Raw genomic sequence first — 27,813 nt, 5'->3', positions numbered from 1 at the left:
CGGGGTCCGAACGCAGGGAGGGTGTCCGAACGCAGGGAGGGTTGCTGGTCGCCGCAGCCAGGGAAAGAGCCCGTCCGAATTTCCTAGTCGGCCCTGGGCAACAAGCGTGGCGGGAGGGCGCCAGCGGCAGCGGCCCGCCCGAGAGAGTGCACGTTCCCCGGGAGTCACGGGGTCACCGTTCTCCGCGGCCTGGGGGTTTCCGATCCAATTCTCTCAGTTGGTCCGGGGGCTGCGCGTGGTGTGGGCGCCAGTCGCCTTGGTTTCAGGGGACCACCTCTCCAATTCTCCCAGCCGGCCCGGGAAGGGGGAAGGGAGTAACTCCGGCCGCTTGCCACCCCGCCCGGTAAGGCCCGCGCGCCTCGGCGATCTCACCCGAGCTGCTTCTCTCAGCCAGCCAGCTGTTCCAGGATGGGGTACGCTGTCTTTTTTATCTCTGTTGTGGCTTTGGGCGCTTTCTGTATCGTTTCTACTCCCCTAGTAGGTGTCCTGGAGAAGAAACTAAGATCCGCGCGTCTTACTAAGCCGCCATCTTCCAGGAAGTGCAAAGGGAATTTTTTAAGTGGTTGTTCCAGTTCCCAAAGGAGAAGGTGGCTATGGCATTGGTGAAATCTGACTGTTTATATGACCTCATTTCTATCTTTTGGGTAGTGAGTGTTGACGGCATTTGAGCTGTGAATAAATTATTTCTTTAGTATCTACCTTTCCCCCAATTCCAAGTCCTCCCTTACTCCAGAATGATTATGAGGTCATCTTAATCATTTAACTTTTTCTACAGGTAGGCTAGACAGCCTGCAAAACAATTTTCGTGCACTTTCAGATGTCGAGACCTTATCCTGGTGCCCACCTCTTCCTCACAGGGGGATAAGTAGCATTTTGGAGCCACAGCCAGGAGTCAGGGGATCTGAATTCTTCAACAAATATCTACCGAACATTTCCTATGTTCTAGGTCCTGTAGACACAGAAATGAATAAACATGGGCCCTGACCTCAAAGGTGATCTACTGAAACAGATCTACAAATAAGAAATCATGATGCAAAGTAACAACTGCTATACGATGGGTGCTGAATCTAATCCTGTCTCCAAGATATCAGTGATATTCGTGGCTCTCACTAATTCAGTCATGCCACTCTAGTCAGTTACTTTTCTGGGCCTTGTTTATAGAATTTCCAGTTATTAAATTCCAGAACTATCTTTACTGAATTCTATTAAGAAATGTAGCAATTTACCCACTGTGACACGTACGTTTATTACATGTAGAAAGGAAGAACAGGCTGGCAAAGAGAACAGGGAGTATGTTTGGTGGCTGGCTAGGATTAAATGATATTATACAAGCCAGTTTGAGAATATATTAAATGCATGCACTTTAATAAAAACTATACCTCGAAACATGTTAGGAGAGGCTCTCATTATGGGAAATTATCAAACGCACACCTGACAAATTCCAGAAAGCCTTCTCAGAAGGAGTAAGCATACAAAGGAGTAAGCATACGAGTGAAATCCACCTGTGAAGAACTACCAAAAGCTGTTCTTCAAATGGAGGCGTTCAGAACCTTATGTCTGATGCTCCTTTTAGCTACTATATCAACAGAAGAGTAGAACATATGGAATAAAAATAAATAATAGGGGTAACAAATGTTAAAATAAATTCAGTTTGAAATAGTGGTAAATGAAAGAGAGGGGTAAGGGGTATGGTACGTATAGTTTTTTTTTCTCTATTACCATTTTATTTCTTTTTCCGTTGTCTTTTTCTTTTTCTAAATCGATGCAAATGTACTAAGAAATGATGAATATGCAACTATGTGATGATGTTAAGAATTACTGATTATATATGTAGAATGGAATGATTTCTAAATGTTTCGTTTGTTAATTTTTTTCTAATTAATTAAAAAAAAAAATGGAGGCGTTCAGGAAATCCCAGGGTAACTGGTACCCTGCCTTTACCATCCTCAAGGGCTCTGTTTCCGGAAACAAAGGAGGACCAAGTCAGGACGGACCCCGCCCACCCGGAAGCCTTCTCGTGACGTGTCAGGGTGGGTTGGGTTTATATTTGCACAATTGGTTTCCCTTTTTTCCTACTCTGCTTTGCATTGAATACCACACTTTCTACATCAATATAGGATTTTTGGCGTTGGAAACACACTAAATACTTCATCTGATGTCCATGTCGGGCCAATCCGAACCTGCCTCAGACCCTATTTTGCACCAACCCAGTAAGACCTGGGAAGGCGGGGGCCGTGGACGCGGCCACTCTCTACTCATTTATTTCCTGGTGGTGAGCCTCGCGCGGCCTCAGACCTCGGAAGTGTTTCCGGCCGTCCCGCCCCCTCAGCCTTTGCCGTAGTGGGGGCGGGACTTCCTGTATCGTGTTACCAAAGGGTGCCAAAATGAAACCGACTCTGAGTACAGTGTCCTCCTCTGTGGCTTTGGATTAGATCGGGGACAGTGTTAGGGGTTAGTGTACGGGTACTCACTCCTTCCAGGGCGACTTCGGGCGACCTTGGGTTCCTGAGCGCCCGTGATTGTGTCTGGCACAGTACTCGAGAGGGTCATGGAGGTTCCGCCGCCGGCTCCAGGAAACTTCCTCCGCAGGGCTCTGGGTCCTTTACCTCGGGTCTTTGCCGCCCAAGCTGAGACCGCCGACTTGGAGAACCCAGCGGAGGGACAGTATCGGCTTTCCTGCGTCCCAAAATCCCAGTACTTGGAATCTGGATGGGACCGCCTCCGGGAGCTGTTTGTCAAAGAGTAAAAGTACCTCGGGTCTGTGGGGAGGGGCTAGAAAGGGGGTGTCCTGCAGCCTGTGTCATCCTTGGCCAAAACACCAGGGTATTGTGATTTCTTTTTAAATGTGATTTGGGGTTTTAATATTTGTGCCCTAAGCTCGTACCCTGACATTGGCTGGCCAGTTTTCAAATGGTTAGGTTAGATTCATTGATAGTCAGAGCTCATGGGATATTTAGGAACTATAGTCTTTATGTAATCCCCTCATACGGGGATTGTACGGATCAGAAAAATTGGGCTAAGCGTGTTAATGGTAGAGTTGCCCCTGGAACCCGAACCAGCAGATCCCACTGCAGTATTATTCGTATTTCGGTTGATCACACACTTGTATATTTCATGACCAGCCCCAAAATAATGGGGCCTGGAGAGGAGACACAAAGGGTTGTTAAATTTTTGTTTTGCCAAATGAGAAATTAAAATTAGTAGCAGCTATTTTCTCATTATTTTGTAAAAGAAATTAGGAAGGGTATTACTTCAGAATAAAAGATAATCTTTTAACTAGAATTAATTTTTTGAAAAACTCAGGATATTTTTTCTTCCTTCTCTCCTTCCCTCAACTTTCTGTGAAAACTTTGCCCTGGACCAGCCAGTTTTCATGAAGTGCTTTACCCTACTACACTGTGTTCTCACGTGACTGAATTAAAAGACCTGAAATTGAAGCTTTATGTTCCTGAGATAGTTGAGGGCAGGAGAACTGCAAAAATTTTCTTTACTTTATTTAGGTTTCATCATCTTTATTTTAAAGATACTGAAGTAGCCTTTCTTACTGATCCTTTCAATAATTGTTTTGAGACATTTGTGAAAGGTCCTATGTAGTATATAACAGAAGAGGGTTTTTTGATTGTCTTTGAGCCTCAGATTGTTGGAGCTGAAAGAAACTTGAAAAATAATCTAGTGTAACTTTAGTGCACCCCTCTATGTCAGGGATTTGGAAGCTAGGGTCCCGAGAGATTGTGATCTGGCCGCAGTAAATGACAGAACCAGGACCACAACCCCATTTTCATTATTTATAGTCCGGATTTTTCCACCATTGTGCTGCCTTTTTTTCTTCTCTACCATTCCTTGGCTTTTTGAACTAATAGTACCTATATCATGGAATTGTTCATGGGATGGAAAAAGAGGAAAAGCATATACATGTCCTGACCTACTAAATCTTAAGCTCTTACATTTTCTCACTTCTGAGTTCTGAGATTTTATTTAAAATTTTCTTGTAGAAGCAGAAACTGTAAAGACACATTGATTCTGATTTCAGAAATGTGGTTATTGACAAGCAGAATTAGATTGAAAAATGCATTTTTAAACAGTTTTTCCTTGTTACTTTAGATTGGACCATGCTGCCCATTGCATGGTAAGATTTTTGTTATGAAGTTTTTTATAGTACAGTCCCAACTGAACTTGTCATAAAGTTAAAACATTTAGAAAGAGAAAGTTATTTTTCTTTTTAACTTCAGGTTTCCATTCTTGCATTCATTGTCCAAGAATCCCATGAATTTGTATAACTTCCAAAAGTTAGCTTAGAATTTAAAAAGGGAAATAGTGGTCTCTACATCCAACTCAAATTCTTCCTGTTTCCAGAGGGATGGTGTAGATTTAAACATCACCAAAGGAAACAACTTAAAAAGATTGTTTTATTGTCATATAATAAGAATTTAGAAAAATGTACATAAGTATACTAGTCAATGAATTTTCATGAAATAAATGTACTTGTGTAATCAACACCCAGGCAAAAAAAAAAACAAAACACCAGATCCTGGAAGCTCCCTTGTGCCCCTTCCAGCTACTACTTTCCCAAGAATAACTACTGTCCTGAAATCTCACAACCTAGATTGGTTTTGCCTGAGATTTGAACTACTTTTAACATAACTTCACCAATTAATTTATCAGAGGCTTTAGGTTCTGTCAATAATGAATTAGATTTCTATGTGGTAGTGTTAGCATTTGGGATAATACTGATAATAGTGTTTTTTTGGAGAGTAATATCCCTAAGCTAATTCCAAACAATATTGTTTGTTTATTTTTTGATGTTTTAGTGAACAGCGAGGCTCTTCAGAGGAACTTCAGAATATTTATAGGGCAGCACTTTCAGCAGGAATCATTGGCTGGGCATATGGGGGAATACCAGCTTTTATTCATGCTAAACAACGCTACATTGAACAGAGCCAAGCAGAAATTTATCATAATCGTTTTGATGCTGTGGTATGTACTGGTGGTCTAATAGTATTTTGGGACACACCATTTTAGCAGTTGATTACACTTAATCATTCAGTTAAATCAAGATTGGGAGGTCCTAGGATGTCAGAGTAAAGAGACAAAATCCAAACTTAGTAACGGTGGAATACTAATGTTAAAATGCATACACATGATTTGTCAGACCACTTGCCTTATCATTTCATAGCTTGACATGTTTTGGTTCACCACTATGGCTCTTCTTTCTGAAACATATTTCTAAATACTCCAGGCTCAGCTATAGTATATCTACCTCATTCACAAAGGTTCCATGGAGTGCACTGACTCAACTTATACAATTCTTAACATTTATACTGGGCTTTACATTTTATCGACTGCTAACTCTTTTGTTCTCTCATTAGCTCTACCATCAACTCTGTTGTCTAATGAGGGAATTAGAGCTCAGAGATATTTTTTTCTTCACTTTTTATTTTGAAATTATATCAAACACAGAAAAGTTGCAGCAAAAAGTGCAAATAATTCCATATATCTTTCACTTAGATTCTCTAAATGTTAACATTTTTACCTACCACATTTGCTTTATCATTCTCTCTGTATAATACATACTATTATTTTTCTGTGAACTGCTTGAGAGTAAGTTATAGACCTGATGCAATATTTCTGTATATATTTCCTAAAAATAAGGGCATTCTCTTAAATAACTATAATGTAAATATCAAACTCAGGAAATTAACACTGATATAGTTCTATTATCTATAATCCTTATGCAAATTTTGCTTGTCCCACCAATATTTGTACATAAAAATTATAAATATATTTTTTCCTTGTTCAGGTCTAGTAAAAAATATTATTTACTGGATCACACAGTGCATTTGGCTGTCACGTTTTCTTAGTCTCCTTTAATCTCTGTCTTTGTCCTTCATGACCTTGACATTTTTTTAAGAGAATGGATCATTTATTTTGTAGAATGTCCCTGCTTTGGTTTTATCTGATGTTTTCTCATGATTAGTTTCAGGTATTGTTTTTTTTTTTTTTTTGGCAGGAGTATCAGATAGATGTTGAATCTTTCTCAGTACCTCATAGCAGGAAGCAGATGATATATAATTGCCCCTTTATGGGTATATTTAGTTTAACCACTTGGTTAAGATAGTCTCTGCCAGGTTTATCCACTGCAAAATTAGTGGATATTTTTGCTCTTTACAATTAATACGTAGTTTAGGGGGTGATACATTCAGTCTATGTAAATATTGTTTTTCATCAAATTTTTATCCTGTAGTTTTAGCATTCAATGATGATTCTTGCCTGAAACAGTTATCCTGTGGTGGTTACTAAATGGTCATTTTCTAATTCTATCATGCCAGCTACATTTATTGGTTAGTATTCTCTATAAGGAAGAACTTTCCCTTCTTCTCTATTGATTTATTATTATTTATTATTTAGTTGTATCAGTATGGACTCAGATTTTTATTGTAGTCTATGGGTTTATAATCCTTCACTATCATCATTTACTTTGATGCTGTAATTGGCCTAGATTTAGGCAATTGGAGTCCCCTTCATGCTAATTTTGTATCCTTTTGACGTGTTCTTTGAGCATATTTTTACGTTTTGGCACCGCAACATGTTCCTGGGTCGTTTTTACTTTTCTAGTGCCAGCCCTGTAATTACCCATTTCTCTAAGGAGGTCTAATTTTTTTAGTGGAGAATGGAAGTTAGAAACCAAGATATTGGTGCAGGATATACTTATTGCTGCTAGATTATTGTTTATAGTCTTTAAGTAGACAGAGGGAGGTACATTCACACATATCTATATTTCTATTTCTATTTATTAAATATCTTGAGTTCCTGCTTGCCCAAGATCATGTTATAGTTAAAGGAAATAGTTATATCCACTGAGGGATTTTCTTAGATCCTTTAAAATCCAGAGTTTATCCCAAGATATTGTACCAAACTTGCCTCATATTGATCTGGTGAAAGTGGACTGAGGAGACAGACCTATTTCCAATTCTGACTTTAACTATCTGGTTAGAAAGTCTTCTCTAAGCTTTAGTTAAAACTTAAATACTTGCCCAAAGTAAAGTTGTAAAGATTTTTTTTTAACTTTTTTTTGAGAAATCTTCACACACATGCATTTTATACATTGTGTACAATCAGTGACTCACAATATCATCGAATAGTTGTCTGTTCATCACCACGGTCAGTTTTTAGAACATTTATATCTTTCCAGAAAAAGAAATAGAAAAAACGAAGAACTCATACATACCATATACCTTACCCCTCCCTCTCATTGACCACTAGTATTTCCATCTACCCAATTTATATCACCCTTTGTCCCCCCATTATGTATATATTTTTTATCCTTTTTTGGCAGGGGGGAGGCGGTGCGTGGTCTGGGAATCAAACCTGGGTCTCCCGCATGGAAGGTGGGCATTCTAACTACTGAACTATCCAGGGACTCTATCAATTATTTTTTACTCATCTGTCCATACCCTGGATAAAAGGAGTATCTAACACAATGTTTTCACAATCACACAGTCACATTGTAAACGTTATATCTTTGTACAGTTGTCTTCAAGAATCAAGGGCTACTAGAACACAGCTCAATAGTTTCAGGTACTTCTTTCTACCCACTCAAATACATCATAAACCAGAAAGAGCTCTCAATATAATACATTAGAATAACCTCCAGGATAACATCTCAACTCTGAAGTCTCTCAGCCTCTGAAACTTTATTTTGTCTCATTTCTCTCTTCCCCGTTTTGATCAAGAAGGCTTTCCCAATCCCTTGGTGCTAGGTCCCAGCTCATCCCTGCGAGTCATGTCTCACATAAGCGGAAGGGCAGTGAGTTCACCTGCCAAGTTGACTTAGAGAGAGAGGCCACATCTGAGCAACAAAAGAGGTTCTCTGGGGGGGGGGGGGGTGATTCTTTTTTTGCATGGGCAGGCACCAGGAATCGAACCCTGGTCTCTGGCATGGCACGCGAGACTTCTGCCATTGGGCCGCTACCTCACTGCCCTTTCTGGGGGTGATTAGGCCTAATTTTAAGTAGGCTTAGCCTATCTGTTGTAGGAATAAGCTTCATAGGGGCGAACCCCAAGATGTAGGGCTTGGCCACTTGATTTGGTTGTCCCCATTACTTGAGAGAATATCAGAAATTCTCAAATGGTGAAGTTGAGTATTTCCTCCTTTCTCCCCATTCCCCCAAGGGGACTTTGCAAATACTTCTTTGTTCATTGCCCATATTACTCCAGGATTTAGGGTATCACACTAACCTGGACAGACCAACAAAATCTCACACCCTACTCAAGATTCCATGTAATTATGGTGTTCAACTAAACTGACCAATGTTGTAAGGATTAAGTGAGCTATATTAACACACCTTTCACCTAGAAGGTAGTTAGTATATATTAGTTCTTTTTCTTTCTCCATTCATTTCCTGTACACCCATATTATTTTAATCCTAGCCCTTTTAATTTAGCGCTTACTTAGTTGTTCTCCATGTTTTCTCCTTTTTCTAAAGATTTCTTGAAAAAGAAAGCATGTTTGATACTGCTTTTATATCTGTCATGGTTGTTGCCATGTAGATTCTCAGTAGATATTTTATTCAGTGATTACTTGGTTGACATTGGCAAATTTCCTTGAATGTACATAGAAGTATTGGTTAAGCCTCAGTATTTAAAGAACAATATTTCTAGAGATTTTTTTACTGTGCATATTGTTTTTGACTGTTTAAGTGTACCTGCCTAATCCATAGCTGACATTTCTTCACCAGAGTTTTAGACTAAGAAAAGTGTTAACGTGTCTTGGGACCTCACAGCCGTTTTATTAACTTTAGCAGTCTGCTCATCGTGCTGCCACACGAGGCTTCATTCGGTATGGATGGCGCTGGAGTTGGAGAACTGCGGTATTTGTGACTATATTCAAGTAAGTTCTCTGGATTATGAGAGTGGCTCGTGGTATTCTTTTAGGAGTACATCTTTCGAGGTGGGGCAAGATGGCAGCATAGTGAGGTGTGCAATTTAGTTCGTCCTTCAGAGCAGTTGGTCAATAGCCAGGAACCATACAGAACAACTGCTGGGGGAACATCAGTGACCAGAGACAGAGTGTATACCAGTCCGGACTAGTGGAACAGCTGAGACCCCACACAGAACTAAACTTAAAGGAGTACATCTTTAGAGTAAGAGGGGTTAGAAAACTGAAAATATGCATAAAAATGATTCATAATGCCTTTTTCTCAAGAATTTTTATCTATCTGTATAAAAGAATTGCCCAGTTGTAGTTTTGCATCCATGATGGAATTCTCCCAACTAGTCATTATTTTGGAACATGGTTTCTAAGAAAGTGAAATTCTACAAAAGCTTTACGTTTCTATCTCTAAGTGAATACTTATTTCAAAATTAAATTACTCTTTGGTTCATTCTTCAGCAGGAGAAGGTCCACTTAGAAAACCCATAGATATTAACAATCTAGAACATATGAAGAAGCCTAGACTAGGACTAGAAATTGATAAAGTAGACTCTTCTAAACTAATACTTAAAACTATAATGAAAATAACAGTTAAAAATGAAAATGGGGAAAACAATTAAAAAAAATAAAAAAAAAAATGAAAATGGGAAATCCTTTAAATCTTATGTTTTCCTCTTTCTCCCTTCTCCCCAGCACAACAAACACTGGTCTAAATGTGTACCGAAATAAAGATGCACTAAGCCATTTTGTCATTGCAGGAGGTAAGACATTTTTGTTCTTGTTTTTGTTTTTCAATCTTCTCAAATATTGTTTAAGAAATATTTAAGTACTTGTAAATCAGAGCTGTTAAATTATTTGGTTAGCTTCCCATCACATTTCATTCCAATGGGAGCATTGTGCATCAGGTATACGTGGAGAGCAAAACATGGTCCTTGCTTTCAGAGTTACACTCAAATGTGAATGACAACAAACCGGCTGCTATAATAGGAAGTAACAGATAGGTGGGGACAGTGGGAACTAGTGTTGAAAGGGATGGGGAGGTCAGAGAAGGTCTTTCTAAGGAAGTGACATTTAAGCTGTTACCTGAAGGATTGGAAGGAGCATATCTTGCAAAAAAGAGTGGCCCAGGCAGAGGAAACACCAATGGTAAATGCTCTAATGCAAGAAAGTTCCTTCATAGGTTAATATGGCTGGAGGCATAGGGAAGAGTGGCTTGAGATGAGATTGGTGAGGTGAGCTAGGAAGGGGTTACTCTACCTCTAGTAGATGTACTGTTTTAATGTCCTCATTGCTGAAGCAGTGGGTTCAGGAATGAGTCGGTATAAACAGTGAGAATTTATTGGCTCATAACTTTGAGGCTAGAGCCTCTGTCACATGGGAATGCATATGGTGGCCTCTTTGGACTTCTCTCTTCTCTTCTGGACTCTGTTGACTTTTAGCTTCTGGCTGCTTGCTTTGTGTTTTGCTTTTTTTTCCTCTTTCTGTGACTTTCCCTGTAAGACCTTCAGTAATAGGATCAAGACCCATCCTGGGCCCCACCTTATCTGAAGCAACCTCATCAAAAGGTCCTATGTATAAGGGTTCACACCCATAGGAATGGATTAAATTTAAGAACATCTTTTTCAGAGGTTCATAGCACCAAATTACCATATGCCCTCTTTAAAAATGAAGTATTTTCAAAAATGTGAATGAAGTTAACTGCCATATACACTCAGTCCCTCACTAACTCATGTACATTCTTTCATAAACACACACACATACACTCACACACCGAACATAGCATTTTGTAACTATTTATTTATAAGAATTATATAAATATCAAGTTTACAAAAAGTTGCAGAATTAAAAATAGCATAAGGAATACCATATGCCCCTTACATATATAAGTCAAGCTATTGTTAACATTTTATCTCATTTACTTTATCTCTTGTGCTCTCTTTTGGGTGTCCTCCTTTTTCTATGACTGTATACACATAGGCAAATACACACACATATATACTTTGAACTTAACATTTCCGTGAAGCATTTTAAGCATTTTAAAATATAGAACTAGAAATAGCGTTAACAGCAGTGGAGTGGCTAAAATTTGCAAGCAGTTTTACATGTATGAGTGTTCCATAGGCTCAAATCTCTGTTTCTAAACTTAATTTCTGTCTTTCTCCCCCATACTTCTACATTTACTTATTCTGTTATGTTCTCCATCATCTGCGCTGTTAAATATCAAAACCAGAAATGGAAGAACGACATGGTCTTGCATTTTATCCCTCTTTTCAATGAGATTGTGAGATTTACTATAGGAACTGGCTCACACGACTCTGGGAATTAAGTCTGATGTCTGTTAGGCAGGCTGCAAGTTGGGAACTCTGATGAAGGTCTGATGTTTCCCTACAAAAAAGGTGGCTGACGGAGGTGGAGATAGGAATTCTTTTTTCAGACTGCTGGAGTCATCAGTTCTTCCTTTAAGGCCTTCAACTGATTGGGTAGGACTTACCTCGTTGCTGAAGGCAGTTTCCTTTGTTGATTGTAGTAGATGTTAATCAGCCATAGATGCAGGCACCTGACTAATGGTTTAAATGCATGAAAAACATCATAGTAAGAATTAGTCCAGACCAAACAACTGGACATCATAACCTAACCAAGTTGGCATGTCACAATTCCTCTGCTTTAAACTTTTCAGTAATTTCCCATCACTTAAAAGTTGTTTATCTGGCTCCCAGGCACCACTCTTTACCCCAGCCTTACGAATCTACTTGGATTTACCAAACCTAGTATATTCTTGCTTTTCCTATATTGGTCTCTCTTTTTGAACTCACCTGCCTCCTCCTAGTTTTAACTAGTTTTATTCAGCTACTATTTAACCTTATCCTTCAAAGTTCAGTTTATTTGTCAGCCTCAGCTTCCCTAGGGAGTGAAGTAAGGATGTTTTCCTATCTTTAGGTCTGTTTAGGTGTCTTTTCCCTATATTCCTGTAATTTATATGTGGGAACAGTGTACATTTTAGCAGAATTAAGTTAGTACTGATCTGAAGTAGACTGTGATAAATTAAGATGCATATATTAATCCCTAAAGCAAGTTACAAGAAAATAACTTTAAATAATAGTAAAAAGATCAACAAAGGAATTAGATATGTAGAAGGAGAAAGTAAAATGACAGACCTAAATCCAAGCAATCAGTAATAACATTAAACATTAAATAAATGGATTAAATATAGCAATGAAATGGCAGAGATTGTCAGACTAGATTTTTTTATATGTGCTTTCCAAGAGATGCATTTTATATTCAAGATGCAAGTAGGTTGAAAGTAAAAGGATGGAAGAAGATATATCATGCAAACAGCAAGCAAAAGAGAGCTGGAAAGGCTATGCTAATATGGGAAAAAAATGAACTTTAAAATAAAAAGTGTTATTAGAGACAAAAAGTGACATTTATAGTGATTAAATGGGTCAAGCCATCAAGAAAATAAAACAATTAACTGATAGGGAACAAAAACTGACAAAATTGAAGGGTGAAATAGATAATTCGACAATAGTGGTTGGAGATGTCAATGCCCTACTTTCAATAATGAATGTAATATCTAGAGGGAAAATCAACAAGGATATAGAAAACTTCAGTGATACTATCAGCCAACATGGCCTAACATCTCTAGAATATTCCACCCTAAACAGCAGAATATACATTCTTTTCAAGTGCACATAGAACATTCTCTAGGCTAGACCATAAAATAAGTATCAGTAAATTAAAAAGGATTGAAATCATACAAAGTATATTTTCTGATCTCAGCAGAATTAAATTAAAACAATAATAAGGAAATTTTGGAAATCCAGTATTTGGAAACTAAATAACACATTTTTAAACAACCCACAGGCAAAGAAGAAATCATAAGGGAAATTAAAAAATATTTGGATTGAATAGAAATGAAAGCACAATATAAGAATTCATGGGATGTAGCCAAATGAACACATAAAGGGAAATGTATTATTTGTAATAAAAAAAAAAAAGAAAAAAAATGTATTTGTAAAGAAGAAAAATCTCAAATGAATAATCTGAACTTTTACATTAAGAAACTAGAAAGTGGAGAGCAAACTGAACCTAAAGCAAGCAGAATGAGGAAAATAATAAATTAGACTAGAAATCAATAAAACAGAAAGCTGTAAAACAATGGAGATCAGTGAAACCAAAATTTGGTTCTTTAAAAAGATCAACAAAATAGACAATCCTTTATTAAGAATGATCAAAAGAGAAGGCACAAATTACCAAAATATACTTAAGAAGAAATATAAAATCTGAATAATCCTTTAGCAAATAAAGAAATTGAATTATTAATTACAAATCTTTCCACAAAGACTATACCAAGCCCAGATTCAGGGAATTTACAGATTAACGTGACATTTTCTTTAATTAATAAAATTCCTTTCAGAAACTCTTCTAGAAAATAAAGGAAATGGGAACACCTCCAGCTACGTTGTGAGGCCAGTTTTACCCTGATTGCAAAGCCAGAGGAAATATCACAAGAAAACAACAAATCAATATTCCTAATGGGTATACATGCAAAAACCCTTGACACAATATTTGCAAGCCAAATCCAACAACAAATAAAGATTATGCCACTAAGTGGGATATAGCCAAGGAATTTAAGAATTAGCTTAAAAGAAAAATATATTTGACAAAATCCAACATTCATGATGAAAATATCTCAAAAACTAGGAATTAAAAAGGGAACTTCCTGAAGCTAATAAAGACCATCTCTGAAAAACCCATCCTTAACACCATACTTAATGGTAAAAGACTGAATGTTTTTCTTCTAGGATCTGGAACCAGGTAAGTTTTACATTCTTACCACTTCTGCTCAGCATTATACTGGAGACTGTAGCCAGTGCATTCAGGTAAGAAGAAGAAATAAAAGGCATGCAGATTGGAAAGGAAGATATAAAATCACCTTTATTCACAAATAACTTGATCTTATGTAATAGTCAGACTTCATTTTTGATGCTTCACTGCTTTCAAGTCCCACTCCTTTCCCCTTCCCTTCTGCTTCACATCTTGGCAAGTTAATAAGAAAGTCTATATGCTTCTGCCTAAGGTATAGTGGGAATTTTAAATCATGCAAGCTCTGGCCCACGTGAAGGAACCCTCACTCCAACCCCACCCTTTAAGCGCCATAAAACTTTAAGCAAACTACTCTCCTGGCTCTCTCAGACATTTTTAGACTGCTTGGGAGTCTGCTTTACTCTTCCCAGAAAGCCTCATTTTGGAGTAATAAACCTTTTCATACTTTCCTAGTGGAAAGGTTGGCATCCTGACATCTGAACCAAAATTTAGGTAGAGGGGCCATCTATTTCCATGGAGTGACCACAACATCCTAATGTAGAAAATCCTAAGGAATCAAGAAAACTTGGAGCTAGTAAACAAATTTAACAAGATAAATATCAATATACAAAATTTGCAATATATAATATAAAAAATCACTTGTATGTCTATATAATAACAATGGACAATTTGAAGATGAAATTAAGAACACAATTCTATTCATAATACCATCAAAGAAAGTAAAATGCCTAGGAATAAATTAAAAAGAAGCATAAGACATGTGCACTGAAAACTGAAACATTTTTGAAAAAAGAAAAAGATTGAAATAAATGGAGAGATATCACATGTTCATGGATAGGAAGATTCAAAACTATTTAGATGACAGTTCTCCCCAAATTGATCTATGGATTAATCCCTATAAAAATACCAGCAGACTTTTTTGTGAAAATTGGCAAGTTAATTCTGTAATGTATATAGAAAGGCAAAGGACACAGGATAACCAAAACAATTTTGAAAAGGAAGAATAAAATTTTTTTCAAAACTTACCATAACGCTATAGTAATTAAGACTGTATGTTATTAGAATGGAATAGACATATAAATGAGTGGCAGGGAATGGAGAGACCATTTATAGTAGATTGGTTTCTCCAAAAGATGCCTAAACAGTTCAGTGTGGGAATATAATAGTCTGCTCAACAAATAGTGTCGGGACAATTGGATATCCACATTTAAAAAAAAATGAATTTATACCCTTACTTCACATCCTACACAAAAATTAACTCAAAATGATCATAGACCTAAATGTAAGAGCTAAAACTAACATTCTGAAAAGAAAACACAGGGCTAAATCTTTGTCTCCTTTAATTAGGCAATGATTTTTTTTTTTTAATAATAAAAGGGGATCAAGTTTAACAGGCCAAAATAGAAGTCTGTCAGATGTTTACAGATGGCACATGACAGCTCTGACAGTTCCTGTGCTGAATGGGAGTCACTGGCAAAACTCCAAGGTGTAAAGGTTGAAAATATACAGTAACATGGGAAACTGAAGAATGGACCTTTCTTCGCATTTAGTCATCCTCTGAACTCTCAGCAGACCTTTCATCTGTAGCCACTTTCCAATTTGTACGTTTGTTTGTCCTCTCCTGTATTTCATTATTAACTACAGGAATACCAACTTTTTTCTCTCTCTTTTTCCTTTTGGTTTTCTTAGTGTCTGTTTCCTCACTTTCCTCAGAACTGCTGGATGTGGAATCATCTGACTGAGAGGTGCCACTTTTTGACTCTAAAAACGAAGTCGATTTTTTGAGAGACTTTTTCCTGGATTTTTTCTTGCGCTTTTGTGGTTGTTTCCTTTTCTTGGTACTAGAAGCTCCAGTTGCTTCTGAGAACTCACTTGAGGAATCTGCTATTATATCTATGGTTTCCTTTTTGCTCTTCTTCTGTTTTTTGTGTGACCTTTTTTTCTGCTTTTTTTTGTGGGATTTCTTTGACTTCTTGTGTTTGCGGGATTCATGGGTAGATGATTTTAACTGGGGAGATGTTTTTCTTCCACTGGTAATATCTTGCTGATCTCTACTGTCTGTTTCAAATTCTTCAGGGTATAACTCTTTATAACCACTGTGATCCCACCTATCTGGCATGTTAGCTTCATAATTATATAACTTCTTATTCCAGGATTTAGCCTTAAGAAAATCATCCTCCAGTGTCCCAGAAATTTCATGCTTTGTTCTCCAGTAATCTCTTTGACTTTCTTCATCAAAACCATCACTATGCATCCGACTTGAACTGCTAGGTAACATTTTCCTTTTGGTCCCCTGGTAAGCATCTTCCATCTGTTTCTCCAGTTCTCTTATTTTCCACATATCTGAGTCCTCCTGAATCTTACTGTGAGTATCTGTGTGCCTGACGACATTCCTCAGGAGGACCTTCCCCAAAGGAACCCGGGACATTCTTCAATCCCTCGATCCTGAGGAAATCAGGCATCTTGTTAATGTGAGACGAAGAACCACTCCATTATAAGATCTCCTCCGACCCAGGAAGCCAAGGAGTCAGGGCTCAAAGGCAGCTCTGCAGCTTCACCGGAGTCCGCGCCCCGCAGCCTCGTGTGGCGAGGGTGGGGGGAGGAAGCGATCTGGGAGAAAAAGGAGTGGCTTCCCCTTCAGGCCGGAAGTTGTGCTCTTGAGAAATTCTTCCCACCAATGGTTGGCACAAAGTGTCTCACAGGGAGGATTTACAAGATATTCCAGAGTCGTTGGATGCAAGTGGGAGGCTGGCGCTTTCCTGGAAGAGAAGTGGGTCAGACCAGGCAGTGATTTCTTAAATACCACATCAAAAATCACAATTCATAAAGAACAAGTTAATAAATTGGACTTCATAAAAATTTAAAACTTTGGAAGACACCATTAGAAAATGGAAAGATTAGAAAATGGAAAGACAAGCCACAAACTAGGAGGAAATATTTCCAAATCATATTTCTGATAAAGCCCTTGTATCCTGCATATGTAGAGAATTCTTACAACTTAAAAAGCAGAAGACAAATAACCCAATTTAAAAATTGTCTAAAGATTTCAGTAGCTGTCTCACCAAAGAAGATAGATGAATGGCCAATAAGCAAGTGAAAAATGTTCGTCATTAGTTGTTAGCAAGATTTAATTAAAACCACAGTGAGATACCAGTTCATACCCCTCAGGATGGTTGTATTAAAAAAGACAGTAACAAGTGTTGACAAGGATGTGGAGAGACCAAATCCTTCCTACACCACTAGTAGGAATGTTAATATGGTACAGCCACTTTGGAAGGCAGTTTAGTAGTTGTTTAGATAACAAAACATAACTTACCACGCGTCCCAACAATTCTACTCCTAAAACTCTACCCAAAAGAAGTGAAAATATATACACAAAGGCTTGTATGTGAGTTTTTGTAACAGCATTATTCATTATAAGAACCCCAAACTGGAAACAACCCATATGTTCAACATTAGGTAATGGATGAACAAAATGTGGTATGTCCATGCTCTGGAATATTTTCTATAATAAAAAGGAACAAAATACTTACGTATGCTACAACATGAATGAACCTCAAAAAATTATGCTAAATATAACACAAGACTACACATTATGTGATTCCAATTATATGAGATGTTCAGAAAAGGCAAATCTGTACAGACAGAAAGTGAATCAGTGATTGCCTGGGACTTGGGGTAGGAATGGACAGTAACTACAGATAGATGGACATGAGGGATCTTTTTTTGATGATGGAAATGTTCTAAAATTGGGTTTTGGTGATGGTTGTAAGACTGTAAATTTGCTAAAAACCATTGAATTACGCACTTAAACGGGTGAATTTTGTAGTATGTAAATCATACCTCATGAAACTGTTAAAAATACATTAACATAGAACAGAAAAAAATATGTTTTTAGGTAGGAGGAAATGAAATTATCTGTATTTGCACATGATATTTGAAAGGATTGTTTAGAAAACTGTTAGTACTAATTATTTCAGTAAAGTGTAAATATAAAAAGTTAATAGCTTTCTTTAACAACCCAACAATGACCAGTTAGGAAATTACATATTTTTATTTACAATAGTATATAAAATAACAAGAAATAAATTTAATAAATGCACAACTTCTATGAAGAAAATCTCAAATCATAAAAGAATGTAAATGAGGAAACATTCCATGCTTTTTATAAATTAAAAGCAATTCAGATTAAAATCACAATTTCATTTTAAAACAACTTGGTATAATGTCTGTAGCAAATCTAAAAGGCATGTTCTATAAGCATAGCAAGTAACATTTCAAAAGGAATAATGAGGGTGATCTTTCATCTCTCAGAAGTTAATGTGTGTATTAAAGTTACATTAAATAAAACAACATAGTATTGAGAGATCAGTGAAATAGAATTCAAAGTTCAGAAACAGGACCAAGGCACATAAATATTTAAACCATACAATAAAGGCAACATTTCACATTTATGGGGAAAGAATAGGACAGTTCATGAGTTGGAACAGTTATTAACTGTTTGAAAAGAAATTAAATCCTTACTACATTCAATCCAACAAAATTAAATTAGAGTAAAGCACAGTAAGTAAAAAATATTTACACAAAAGATTTGGAGAAAGATATAAGTGAATATGTATTTGATCTCTGGGTGGGAAGAAATGAATATGTAAGTATATATAAGCATAAAAATAAAGAAACATTATAAGGAAGATTAACAGGTTTGATCACATAAAAATTTTGTATTTATCTATGTTAAGATACCATAGAGGAAATTAAGTGATTAAGAATCTAGAGGTAATTATCAGTGCTGGTAATGTTAAAAAATCATTACACACCACAAAGAAAAGAAACCTCAATTGTAGACTGGACAGAATATGAATTTGTAATTCACAGAAGCAGTACAGATAACTGTAAACCTGAATAAAAAACTGCATTTCTCTACTAATCAGAGAAATGCAACTTAAAATTAGAGCCATTTTTGACATATCAAATTAGCGGTAAAGGTAAAATAAGAGAATGTAGAAGAACAGGCACCTATATCTACTTATAATGAGAAAATAAATTTGTACAGCCCTTCTGGATAGCAGTTTAGTAACTTAAGTCAAAAACCTTAAAAATATTCATTTCCTTTGATCTAGAAATTCTGTTTCCTTGAGTTCATCGTAAAGAAACAATTGTATAAAAAGATTTATGTGGGACAACTATCATCAAACCCTTATTTTAAATATCCACAAATAGAAAACCTAAATGTTGATAAAAAAAATTGTCATATGTTTATGCAGTGGAATCATGGGGGAGAAAATATAATGATAGGGAATTTAATAATATGTTCAGTGACAATAAAAATTCATGATTTACAGCATGGTCCTAATTTGTTAAAAAAAATACTATGTTTGAAACAAAAGACTAGAAGTATATACTCCAAATTCATTATGATTTCTGGGTACTGAGATAAAAGGTGATTTTTATTCTTGTGTTTTTAGAAAATTTTAAAACTGAGTATATAGTGCTTTCATAATTTTAAAAAGCTCTTAAAGGGTGGGCCACAGTGGCTCAGCAGGCAGAGTTCTCGCCTTCCATGCTGGAGACCCGGGATCATTTCCCAGAACCTGCCCATGCAAAAAAAAGAAAATTTCTCAAAGGTTATTATTTTTTTTAATGTCTCCATCTGAGATGTTATTGGCATTAGTTGTGTTTTTGCCATAGTGACAGAGGAAAACAACATAATAGGTGCACAATTTCAGTGAGAAGAAAGGAGGTTCTGAGCACTGGCCACCAGGTGGCATTGTGGGCCAAATGCTTCCTGCTTGCAGGCCTGCCTCAGGTGCAGTGTAGCAGATTAGAAAGGATGACACTGAGGGAAGGTAAAAGCTGCAGGGGATAGTGAAGATTTTTTAATTTTTATTTTTGGAAGGCTATCTTTGAAGGAAGAAATGAAGGAGATTGGGAGATGGAAGGGAAGAAGTTGCAGATTTTCAAGGGGAGGTGGGCAAAAATGAAGCGAAGAAGTATCCCTAGAACAGACTGAAGATTTCAGTTTAAAAAGGGATGTTTCTTTCTTTGAATCTGTGGACTGAAGCTATAATTGGCATTTTGGTTTCAGGAAATCTAGGCTATGGGTGATATATTAATGTTAGATTTGGAATGCTTATTTAGGAGTTTGTATCCTTTTTATAGAAAGAAATTTTAAAGATAGTTTAATATGTTTTTTTCTTTTTTTAAACAGCTGTCACAGGAAGCCTCTTCAGAATAAACTTAGGCCTGCGTGGCCTGGTGGCTGGTGGTATAATTGGAGCCTTGCTGGGGTAAGTGTTAGCATGGTTTGAGTCTAAGTTGATACAACTTTCATGAATGCCTTGCCTGTTAAAAATATCTGCCAATTCTAAAGAACAAATTTAATCCTTAGAGCCTATAAACATTCTCTAGTCTTGTATTAGCAGTAGATTTTGACTGTCTAATTCAAATCCGACCCCATTTGTTTGTTTCACTTTCCTAGGTAAAAACTGTTGATCACTGGCACCTGAAACTATTTATAGTTGAATAAATGTATTTATGAGGAAGTAGAGACAAGAATAAGATATAGTTATAAGCACATTCCATAAAAAAAGATTAGTTTGTTTAGCTTATTACATTTTAAAAAAATATTTCTTCTCCAACTTTTTATTTGAAAATTTTCAAACCTATAGAAAAGTTGAATGAATTAGTACATTGAACATCCATATACCTTTCAGGTAGCTTCACGAATTGTTAGCATTTTGCCATATTTGTTTTGTAAGTCTCTTTCTATATGTGTGTGTGATGTGTGTATCTTTCTTTGTTCTTTTTTTCTTTTTGGCTAAGCAATTTTAGCCTTATGATAATTCACCCCTAATAAGTATCTCCCAAGATGAAGAACAATCTCCAAAGAAATCACAGTATAATTATCATGATAAATAATTTAACATTGATTCAGTATAGTTATCTAGCATAGGTTCCTTTGCCTTTTTTTTCCAGCATATTCCTCAATTTTGTTTTGTTGTCCCCTCATGATTCACTTTAGGTTAAGTATTTTTGGCAAAAATACTACATAGATGAAATTGTGTCCTCAGTGTGTCTCATCAGGGGACATATTATATCACCCATTATAAATGATGTTACTTCTGATTACTTGGTATATTCGTTTTCTAATGCTGTGTGAAAGTACCACAAATATAGCGTCTTCAAACACTCATTTACTGTCTTGCAGTTCTGTAGGTCAGAAGTCCAGATGTGCTCATTGCATTTTCTGCTGAAAGTCTCATAGGCCAAAATCAACATTTAGCCAGGCTGGTCAAGAATCTGAAGGCTCTAGGGAAGAATTCGTTTCTAATCTCATTAAAGTTGGCTGTATCTCTCTGTCAGCCAACAGACAGAGACTCCTAAATTGCTTGGTCTGTTGGCTTTTTCCCTAAGCTTACCATTTTCTTTCTCACAGCACACCTGTAGGAGGCCTGATGATGGCAATTCAGAAATATCGTGGTGAGACTATTCAAGAGAGGAAACAGAAGAATCAAAAGGCACTCCATGAGCTGAAACTGGAAGAGTGGTAAGGAGCATTTTAATTTTAAGACTAGGAAATCTGACTGTCCTAACTGCTGGCCTAATATGGTAATGTTCTGTTAACCACAGTACTCCAACCAGCCACTCAGTTCAAAGGAGTTTATTTTTCCTGAGTCTTTCAAGTTGTACCCTATGTGGTCTTTTAATTTTTTTAACTAAAGAGAATAGGAAAATAAAAGACACTCATTTTATCTTTAATCTAATAATGATCTTTCCTTAAGTAAGATTTTTAAAAAGTTAAAATATTGTAAATCACATCTGGTTACATATCTCTATGTTCTTGACTGCATAGGAAATTACCTGAAGGAATTGCAAAGCAAGGAGTGAGCTTTGCTTGGCTTTTAAAAGGCGATATCCCTTCTTATGAATACATTTATGAACACAACAGACCACTTCAAAGATTCTAATCCTTGCTTAGATGCAAAGGAATTAGATCGATCGATTGGCTATTCCTGGGCTGGATGCCACTGATGAGTGTGAAAACTTTCAGCTTTTCCATCTAGTCATTTTCTGGGGTACAGTAATCTCTGTTTTTTGGAGTAGAGTAACCAGACTGAGGGCAAACTTTAGTGTAGATCAACATAGCAGGCTGTCATCCAGCACTCCTGAGCACAAATGATCCTTGTGGTTCAGCTTCCTGGATACTTAAACTTATATTTGGCTGCTGCCGCTGCTTTAGTATTTGAATTTAGTATTTGAATGGTTGAACAGCCATATTCTAGTATTTTTATTTAAAACCTCCATTAGTGCTAAACACGAACACACATGCAGAAATCCTTAAATTCTGTTGTCTGCAGGCGTAGGCATTATAGGAGAAAGCCCTGATTTTTGAGGCAGTGAAAGCTTTAAAATTGGATTTAGATCTCAGCTTCACTACTAATTAGTTTTATGACCTTAGATATTTTCTTTCACTTCAAACCCTCAGTTTTCTTAGCCACTTTAAGAATAGAATCATACCAGAGTGTTCAAAATATGCTTGCTTCATTCCTTCCTCTTTTCTATAGTCAGAGGGTGGGTAGGATATGCAATTTTCTAGATTTCTGGATGAAGCACTTAAAATTCTGAATGCCTGCATAAAATTTAGTAATATGGAGAATTAAAAGCATGAAAGCTTTAGTTTGTTTCTAGTTATCCAGGTATCATAAGAGACTTTTTTTAAAAAAGAAAGATTTGAGAAAACATTTGGAAAGCTAAAGAAAATATATTGACTCTTTGAATCTGATATAGAGAGTTAGGGAAGAATTAACATTTAGAAAAATATGAACAAATAATATGTATTCCAATGTAAAGAATGGAAATTAGAAAAAAAAGTAAAGAAATTGGTCAGTGATTTAGAGATGTGAAACTTTGAGAATAGGTAAGACAATAACTTGAATTACATTAACAAAAGAATACTTTGGAAAAAGGAAATAGTGTTAAATATGTATATGGTATTTCTGAGAAGCATTAATTCAGTAAGTAGTTTAGTACGTTCTATGTGTCTGCTGCTTTGCTTAAAAATAGCTAGAGAAATCAAACAAAATATGAGCCTAGACGATTACCTTAGCGAGCAGAGAGATACAGAGAATTGGCCACAGAGATATGGAAGGAGAAACAGTTAAATTTGGTTGTGAAGAGTTGAGAAGAAAATCATAGGTCATCCTGATAGTCAAAGAAAGAAAGACACTAATATTTGATATAGAAAAAAAACTGATCTATTTTGTAGAAATGAGATTTAAATCTTTATTAATATATATATATATTGCTATCCTCTGACATTTCCCTGCTAGATTACCATTTTTACAAAGCTTTGTCCAATTCCTACAAGGTCTGGCAACAGAAGGTTTGAATGGCAGTGTGTTCACATTCCCCTGGCCCTGAGGGCACGGGAAACCAGGCTGCGGGGTTGGTGCCTTAGTGCAGGGTGCTGTCGCTCCCTTATATCATCCCTGTGAGAACTCTAGTTCAGTGTCCTGGAATAACTTATTCCAGGGGATCAGAGCTGCTGCCATGACAGCATCTATTTTGGTAACGTGGGAATCATATTTGGCTTGTGAGTGTAACAGGTTGCGAAAGAAAAGAAAGTCATTGTACAAGTGGCAGTGTTTGCTCTTAAGTTGTCATACTAAATGTTTTATATAAAAAAATCTGTTAAAAAACAAAGAAATGGAGCAGGATTTGATTTAGCCTTTTCATTCTTTGATTACAGGAGGACCAGACGACAAATTACCGAGCTCCTCTCTGAGAAGACTGAAAGTAGCTTACAGAAAAATCAGTCCAAGGATGATGCTGAAAAAATTGAAACACTGCTAAACCTTCCTAGAAACCCTTCATCACCAGCTAAACAAGATGAGGATTGAAATGTTCTAGACTTGAAACACATTGGAGAGTTGAAGGGAGCTGTGTTGCCTGCCTACCCACTGCCACCGTCAGGCTGCTGTTTGGTCACCCTGCCAGGCTTGTAGTGGTAGTGACTTGCTCTTATCTTTTTTTTACCAAGAATTGGACTTTTGTACCCTCACTAAAGTGAGAAATAAACTTATCTTTAAATTTAAATATCTATTTATATCTATGTCTGTTGATCAGCCGATATTTAAATATATTTGATATATATTTTACACACAAACACACGTTTCTTTTCCCTCAATTTTACAACAAAAAAAGCATTTCACAAAAGGTCAAAGTTGAATTCTACAGATTGTGTATTCATGTAACCCTTTAAAAGAGTACTCTGGAAGTCACTCAGAGTAAGAGGGGAAAGAAGCAGCACAAGCCTAAAAGAAGCATAGTAGTGTTTGGTTTTGTTTTAATAAAAATCAAAGATGATTCCTATGCAGTTTGAAATAAAATACACATTTATCCAAGACAGAATAGTTGAGCATTATTAAAGAAACAGCCTGATTTTATTAATTTACTATTGATATTGCTGACAAAGTACCCTGTGGTGTACAGTAATTACTCATAATACATACAGTGCCCCAGGGGCTGGCTGCATAGGAAGGAAGTTACCCTATAGATTATTCTACTATAGGGCACTCTTACTAAATGAAAAGAAAAAAAAATACTGAATTAAAATAAATATATTGATAATGATAAATGGGTCAGTCCACCAGGATGATTTAACAGTACTGGGACTGAGGAGTTTTGAGCGGTTTTAGAACAGAGAAAATGCCAGGCAAAGTGGAACTAGTTGATTGACACCTATCTGGTTGCCAATAGACAAGGATCTTGTGTATCAAAAATAAGTCACTGCGAGTACCTGCAGTGACTCAGCAGGTACTCGCCTGCCATGCTGGAGAACCGGGTCAATTCCCAGTGCCTGCCCATGAAAAAAATTTTTTAAATAAGCCACAGACCTCCTTGTCGCCTCTGCTTCAGTTTCCTTCCCTTACTTCAGTCCCTACTTCCACTCCCTCTGCCTGAGAACCCAATCTACAGCTCTGGTACCTTCCTGGACCTCCATTCTGTGACCACCTGGCCTATTACATCTACTGTCCTGGTAGTCACTCCCTTTATCTCTAAGAGGTGGCCCTAGGATTTTCTGTTACAAAAGAGGAAGAAGGAGAGAGAGAGAATATGTATCTATCTCCAGAAGAAGAAAACAAGTAACAGGGTTGCCTCTGGCAAAGTTGTCTAGGTACAAGAGGATAGGAGGGAGAATTTTTCTTTGTTTAGCAATGTTCTAGTTTGCTAGCTGCCAGAATGCAATATACCAGAAACAGAATGGCTTTTAAAAGGGGGAATTTAATAAGTTGCTAGTTTACAGTTCTAAGGCTGAGAAAATGTCCCAATTAAAACAAGTCTATAGAAATGTCCAATCTAAAGCATTCAGGGAATGATACCTTGGTTCAAGAAAGCTGATGAAGTTCAGGGTTTCTCTCTCAAGTGAGAAGGCACATGATGAGCACAGTGTTATCTGCTAGCTTCTTCTGGCTTCCTGTTTCATGAAGCTCCCCAGGAGGCGTTTTCCTGCTTCATCTCCCAAGTGCTGGCAAGTAGACTCCACTTCGTGGTGCTGTAGCATTCTCTGCTCTCTCTGAATCTCTTTCATTCTCCAGAATGCTTCTTCTTTTATAGGACTTCAGAAACTAATCAAGACCCACCCAAATGGGTGGAGACATGCCTCTAATCCAGCTTAACAACTACTCTTGATTAAATCACATCTCCAGGGAGATGATCTAATTACGGTTTCAAAGATACAATACTGAATAGGGATTAGAAGAAATGGCTGCCTTTACAAAATGGGATTAGGATTAAAACATGGTTTTTCTAGGGTTCTTACATCATTTCAAACCAGCACAAGCAGCTTTGTTGAGATATAATTCACATACCACACAATTCATCTATTTAAATATATACTTCCATGGCTTTTAATATATTCAGAGTCATGTAAGAGCGAAGGAGGCTTAAATGTATGTTCTTTTGTATGTTTTGATTAGAAACCATGATGATATGTCAACTACAGTTTTTCAAAATAAATAATAAAATGAGCAACAAAATGGAAGGAGGCTTTTAAAATGTATATCCTCTTGTATCTTTGATTAGAAAGCATAATGGATAAATTACTGAAGTTTCTTTGAATAAATAAAATTAACAACAGCGACAAAAAAATAAGTGTATTGAGAGGGAAAAATTGCTAGCATTTTATTTTGGTGTCAGACCCATTTGTTTCTACACTGAGAATACTATTGCACTACTGGAGCATGGTTTGTGAAGCAGCAGTTTAGTAGCTAAAACTATGGGGTCTGGAGTCAGACCATTGGCTTGATTTCCAGCCAAGTAGCTTAGCAGCCATGTGACCTCTAGCAACGTCATATCACTTTAAGTCTCAATTTTCTCATTATCAAGTGAAATTGTAACTACCTCAGAGTGTGTATTTAGTGAAATGATGCATGTGAAGCATTTATTAGCACAATGCCCTGGCACATAGTAAAACACTTATAAATATTAGCAGTTATAAGGATTTGAGAACCTCAGCACTGGTATATTTTCACCATAATTTGCATGTTATTACCACTTCATACGGCATGTTTTTCTCAATTACTCCATTTATAAATTTAAATGTGTCAGAAAAAAAAAGTCAATCTATTTGTTGTTTTATTCACACTCACATAGAAATTAAATTCTTCAACTGGAAATTATTAAATGAGGTGGTTGCTTTTCAAAAGTTGTATTCGTATCACAAAAATATCAGAGTAATAAAATTAAAACACAACTCTTTGAAAAAACTGTATTAATACAAAAATATAATAAGCAATTATTTAGTGTAAGCATCCGAAAAATTAAGGTATGAATAAACTGACCCTTAGGTTTGATCTGTTTCATGGTTAATTAGTTCTTAAAGTCTTTTGATCATTTCTGTATTAGCTAGAGTTCTCTAGAGAAACAGAATCAGCAGCAGATAGCTGTAGATATAAAATTTAGCATCAAGTAACTGTGGAGATAGAGAGTCCAAGGTTTGTAGGGCAGGCCGCAAGCTGCCAGCTCCAATGAAGGTTCTCAATGAACTCTCAGGAGAGGGTGGCTGGCTGAAGCAGGAAGAGTGACTTGCCTCTTTTAAATCCTCCTTAAAAGCCTTCTGGTGATTAAGTGTAACTCATTGTAAAAAACACTCCCCTTAGCTGATTACAAATGCAGTCAGCTGTGGATGCAGCCAATGTGATCACGATTTAAGTCCATGAAATGTCCTCATAGCAACAGACCAGCGCTTGCACAACCAGACAGCCGGGTACTACCACCTGGCCAAGTTGATACATGAACCTGACCATGACAGTCCACCCCTTATCACCTTGGCAGCTATACACATAACCTTATACCATACTTAATCTCTAAATAGAAAAAATAACAGACACATTTTTTCCATGCCTAACAATACTAAACTGTCCTGTGTACAACTGGAAATACATTAAATTTCTCCAGAATAGGGTATAAGTACTTGGGTAATACTCACTCTTAAACTTGATAACTTACAACTTAAATACTATAACATGAGCAAAACAGCATTACAGTTCTCATTTCTGTAACTGATCACGTGGTCGTAATTCATATTTATCATTACCTTCTTCAGTTACCCATTCCATGTTCCCTTTACCCTCAGCAAGCACTTCAGCTGGCTGTGCTTCTTTGCCTGGTGGAATAACCCACCATTGCTGAAGTTTCAGAGGCACTGGTAGTCCTGCCTAGATTGGGTTGTTGCAGTTTTCCAATGATTTTAATCACAGGGCATGGTAGTACTGAGATGTCTTAGGGGATCTCCTATATTCCAGGAAAACTCTTCTGAACCTCCATTGAGTAGTTGCAGTCCTATTTCTCCCTGATAGTCAGGGTCAATCACCCCAGTCAGTAAAGTAATCCCCTTCTTGTTTTGTTTGATCTAGGGGCATGAGTAGCTAAAGTGACCAGGTGGCAGCCTTAGATTCCAGTTCAAAGGAATCATTGTTGTTTCTCCTGGTGGAAGCACTTTCTGGAACTAAAAGCTGTAGACCAGCAGAGCTCCAGATTGCAGGGACAGGAAACAG

The 27,813-nt window shown here is 36.9% G+C and overlaps 1 protein-coding gene and 1 pseudogene across 3 annotated transcripts; one reads left to right on the top strand and one right to left on the bottom strand.

Moving 5' to 3' along the window:
• Positions 1-945: 945 nt before the first annotated feature.
• On the top strand, positions 946-23,855 carry TIMMDC1 (translocase of inner mitochondrial membrane domain containing 1). 3 transcript variants are annotated; one of them, XM_077118250.1, is made up of 8 exons: positions 946-992; positions 1,952-2,030; positions 4,809-4,974; positions 8,799-8,887; positions 9,623-9,690; positions 19,965-20,043; positions 21,192-21,302; positions 23,505-23,855. In XM_077118250.1, exons 1-8 carry the CDS (start codon positions 974-976, stop codon positions 23,653-23,655), a joined length of 762 nt encoding a protein of 253 aa, XP_076974365.1. In that variant the 5' UTR covers positions 946-973; the 3' UTR covers positions 23,656-23,855. The 3 variants fall into 3 exon arrangements, with proteins under 3 accessions (XP_076974365.1, XP_076974364.1, XP_076974363.1); XM_077118249.1 differs by lacking the exons at positions 946-992; positions 1,952-2,030 and adding an exon at positions 2,307-2,742 and having other exon boundaries at positions 8,802-8,887; XM_077118248.1 differs by lacking the exons at positions 946-992; positions 1,952-2,030 and adding an exon at positions 2,308-2,742.
• Positions 15,016-16,485, bottom strand: LOC143648366 (uncharacterized protein NKAPD1 pseudogene; annotated as a pseudogene).
• Positions 23,856-27,813: the final 3,958 nt, after the last annotated feature.

Source organism: Tamandua tetradactyla, chromosome 10 (assembly GCF_023851605.1).
Source record: "Tamandua tetradactyla isolate mTamTet1 chromosome 10, mTamTet1.pri, whole genome shotgun sequence".
Taxonomy (NCBI): domain Eukaryota; kingdom Metazoa; phylum Chordata; class Mammalia; order Pilosa; family Myrmecophagidae; genus Tamandua; species Tamandua tetradactyla.
Note: the sequence above shows the minus strand (reverse complement) of the source record. Positions and strands in the feature narration are given on the sequence as shown.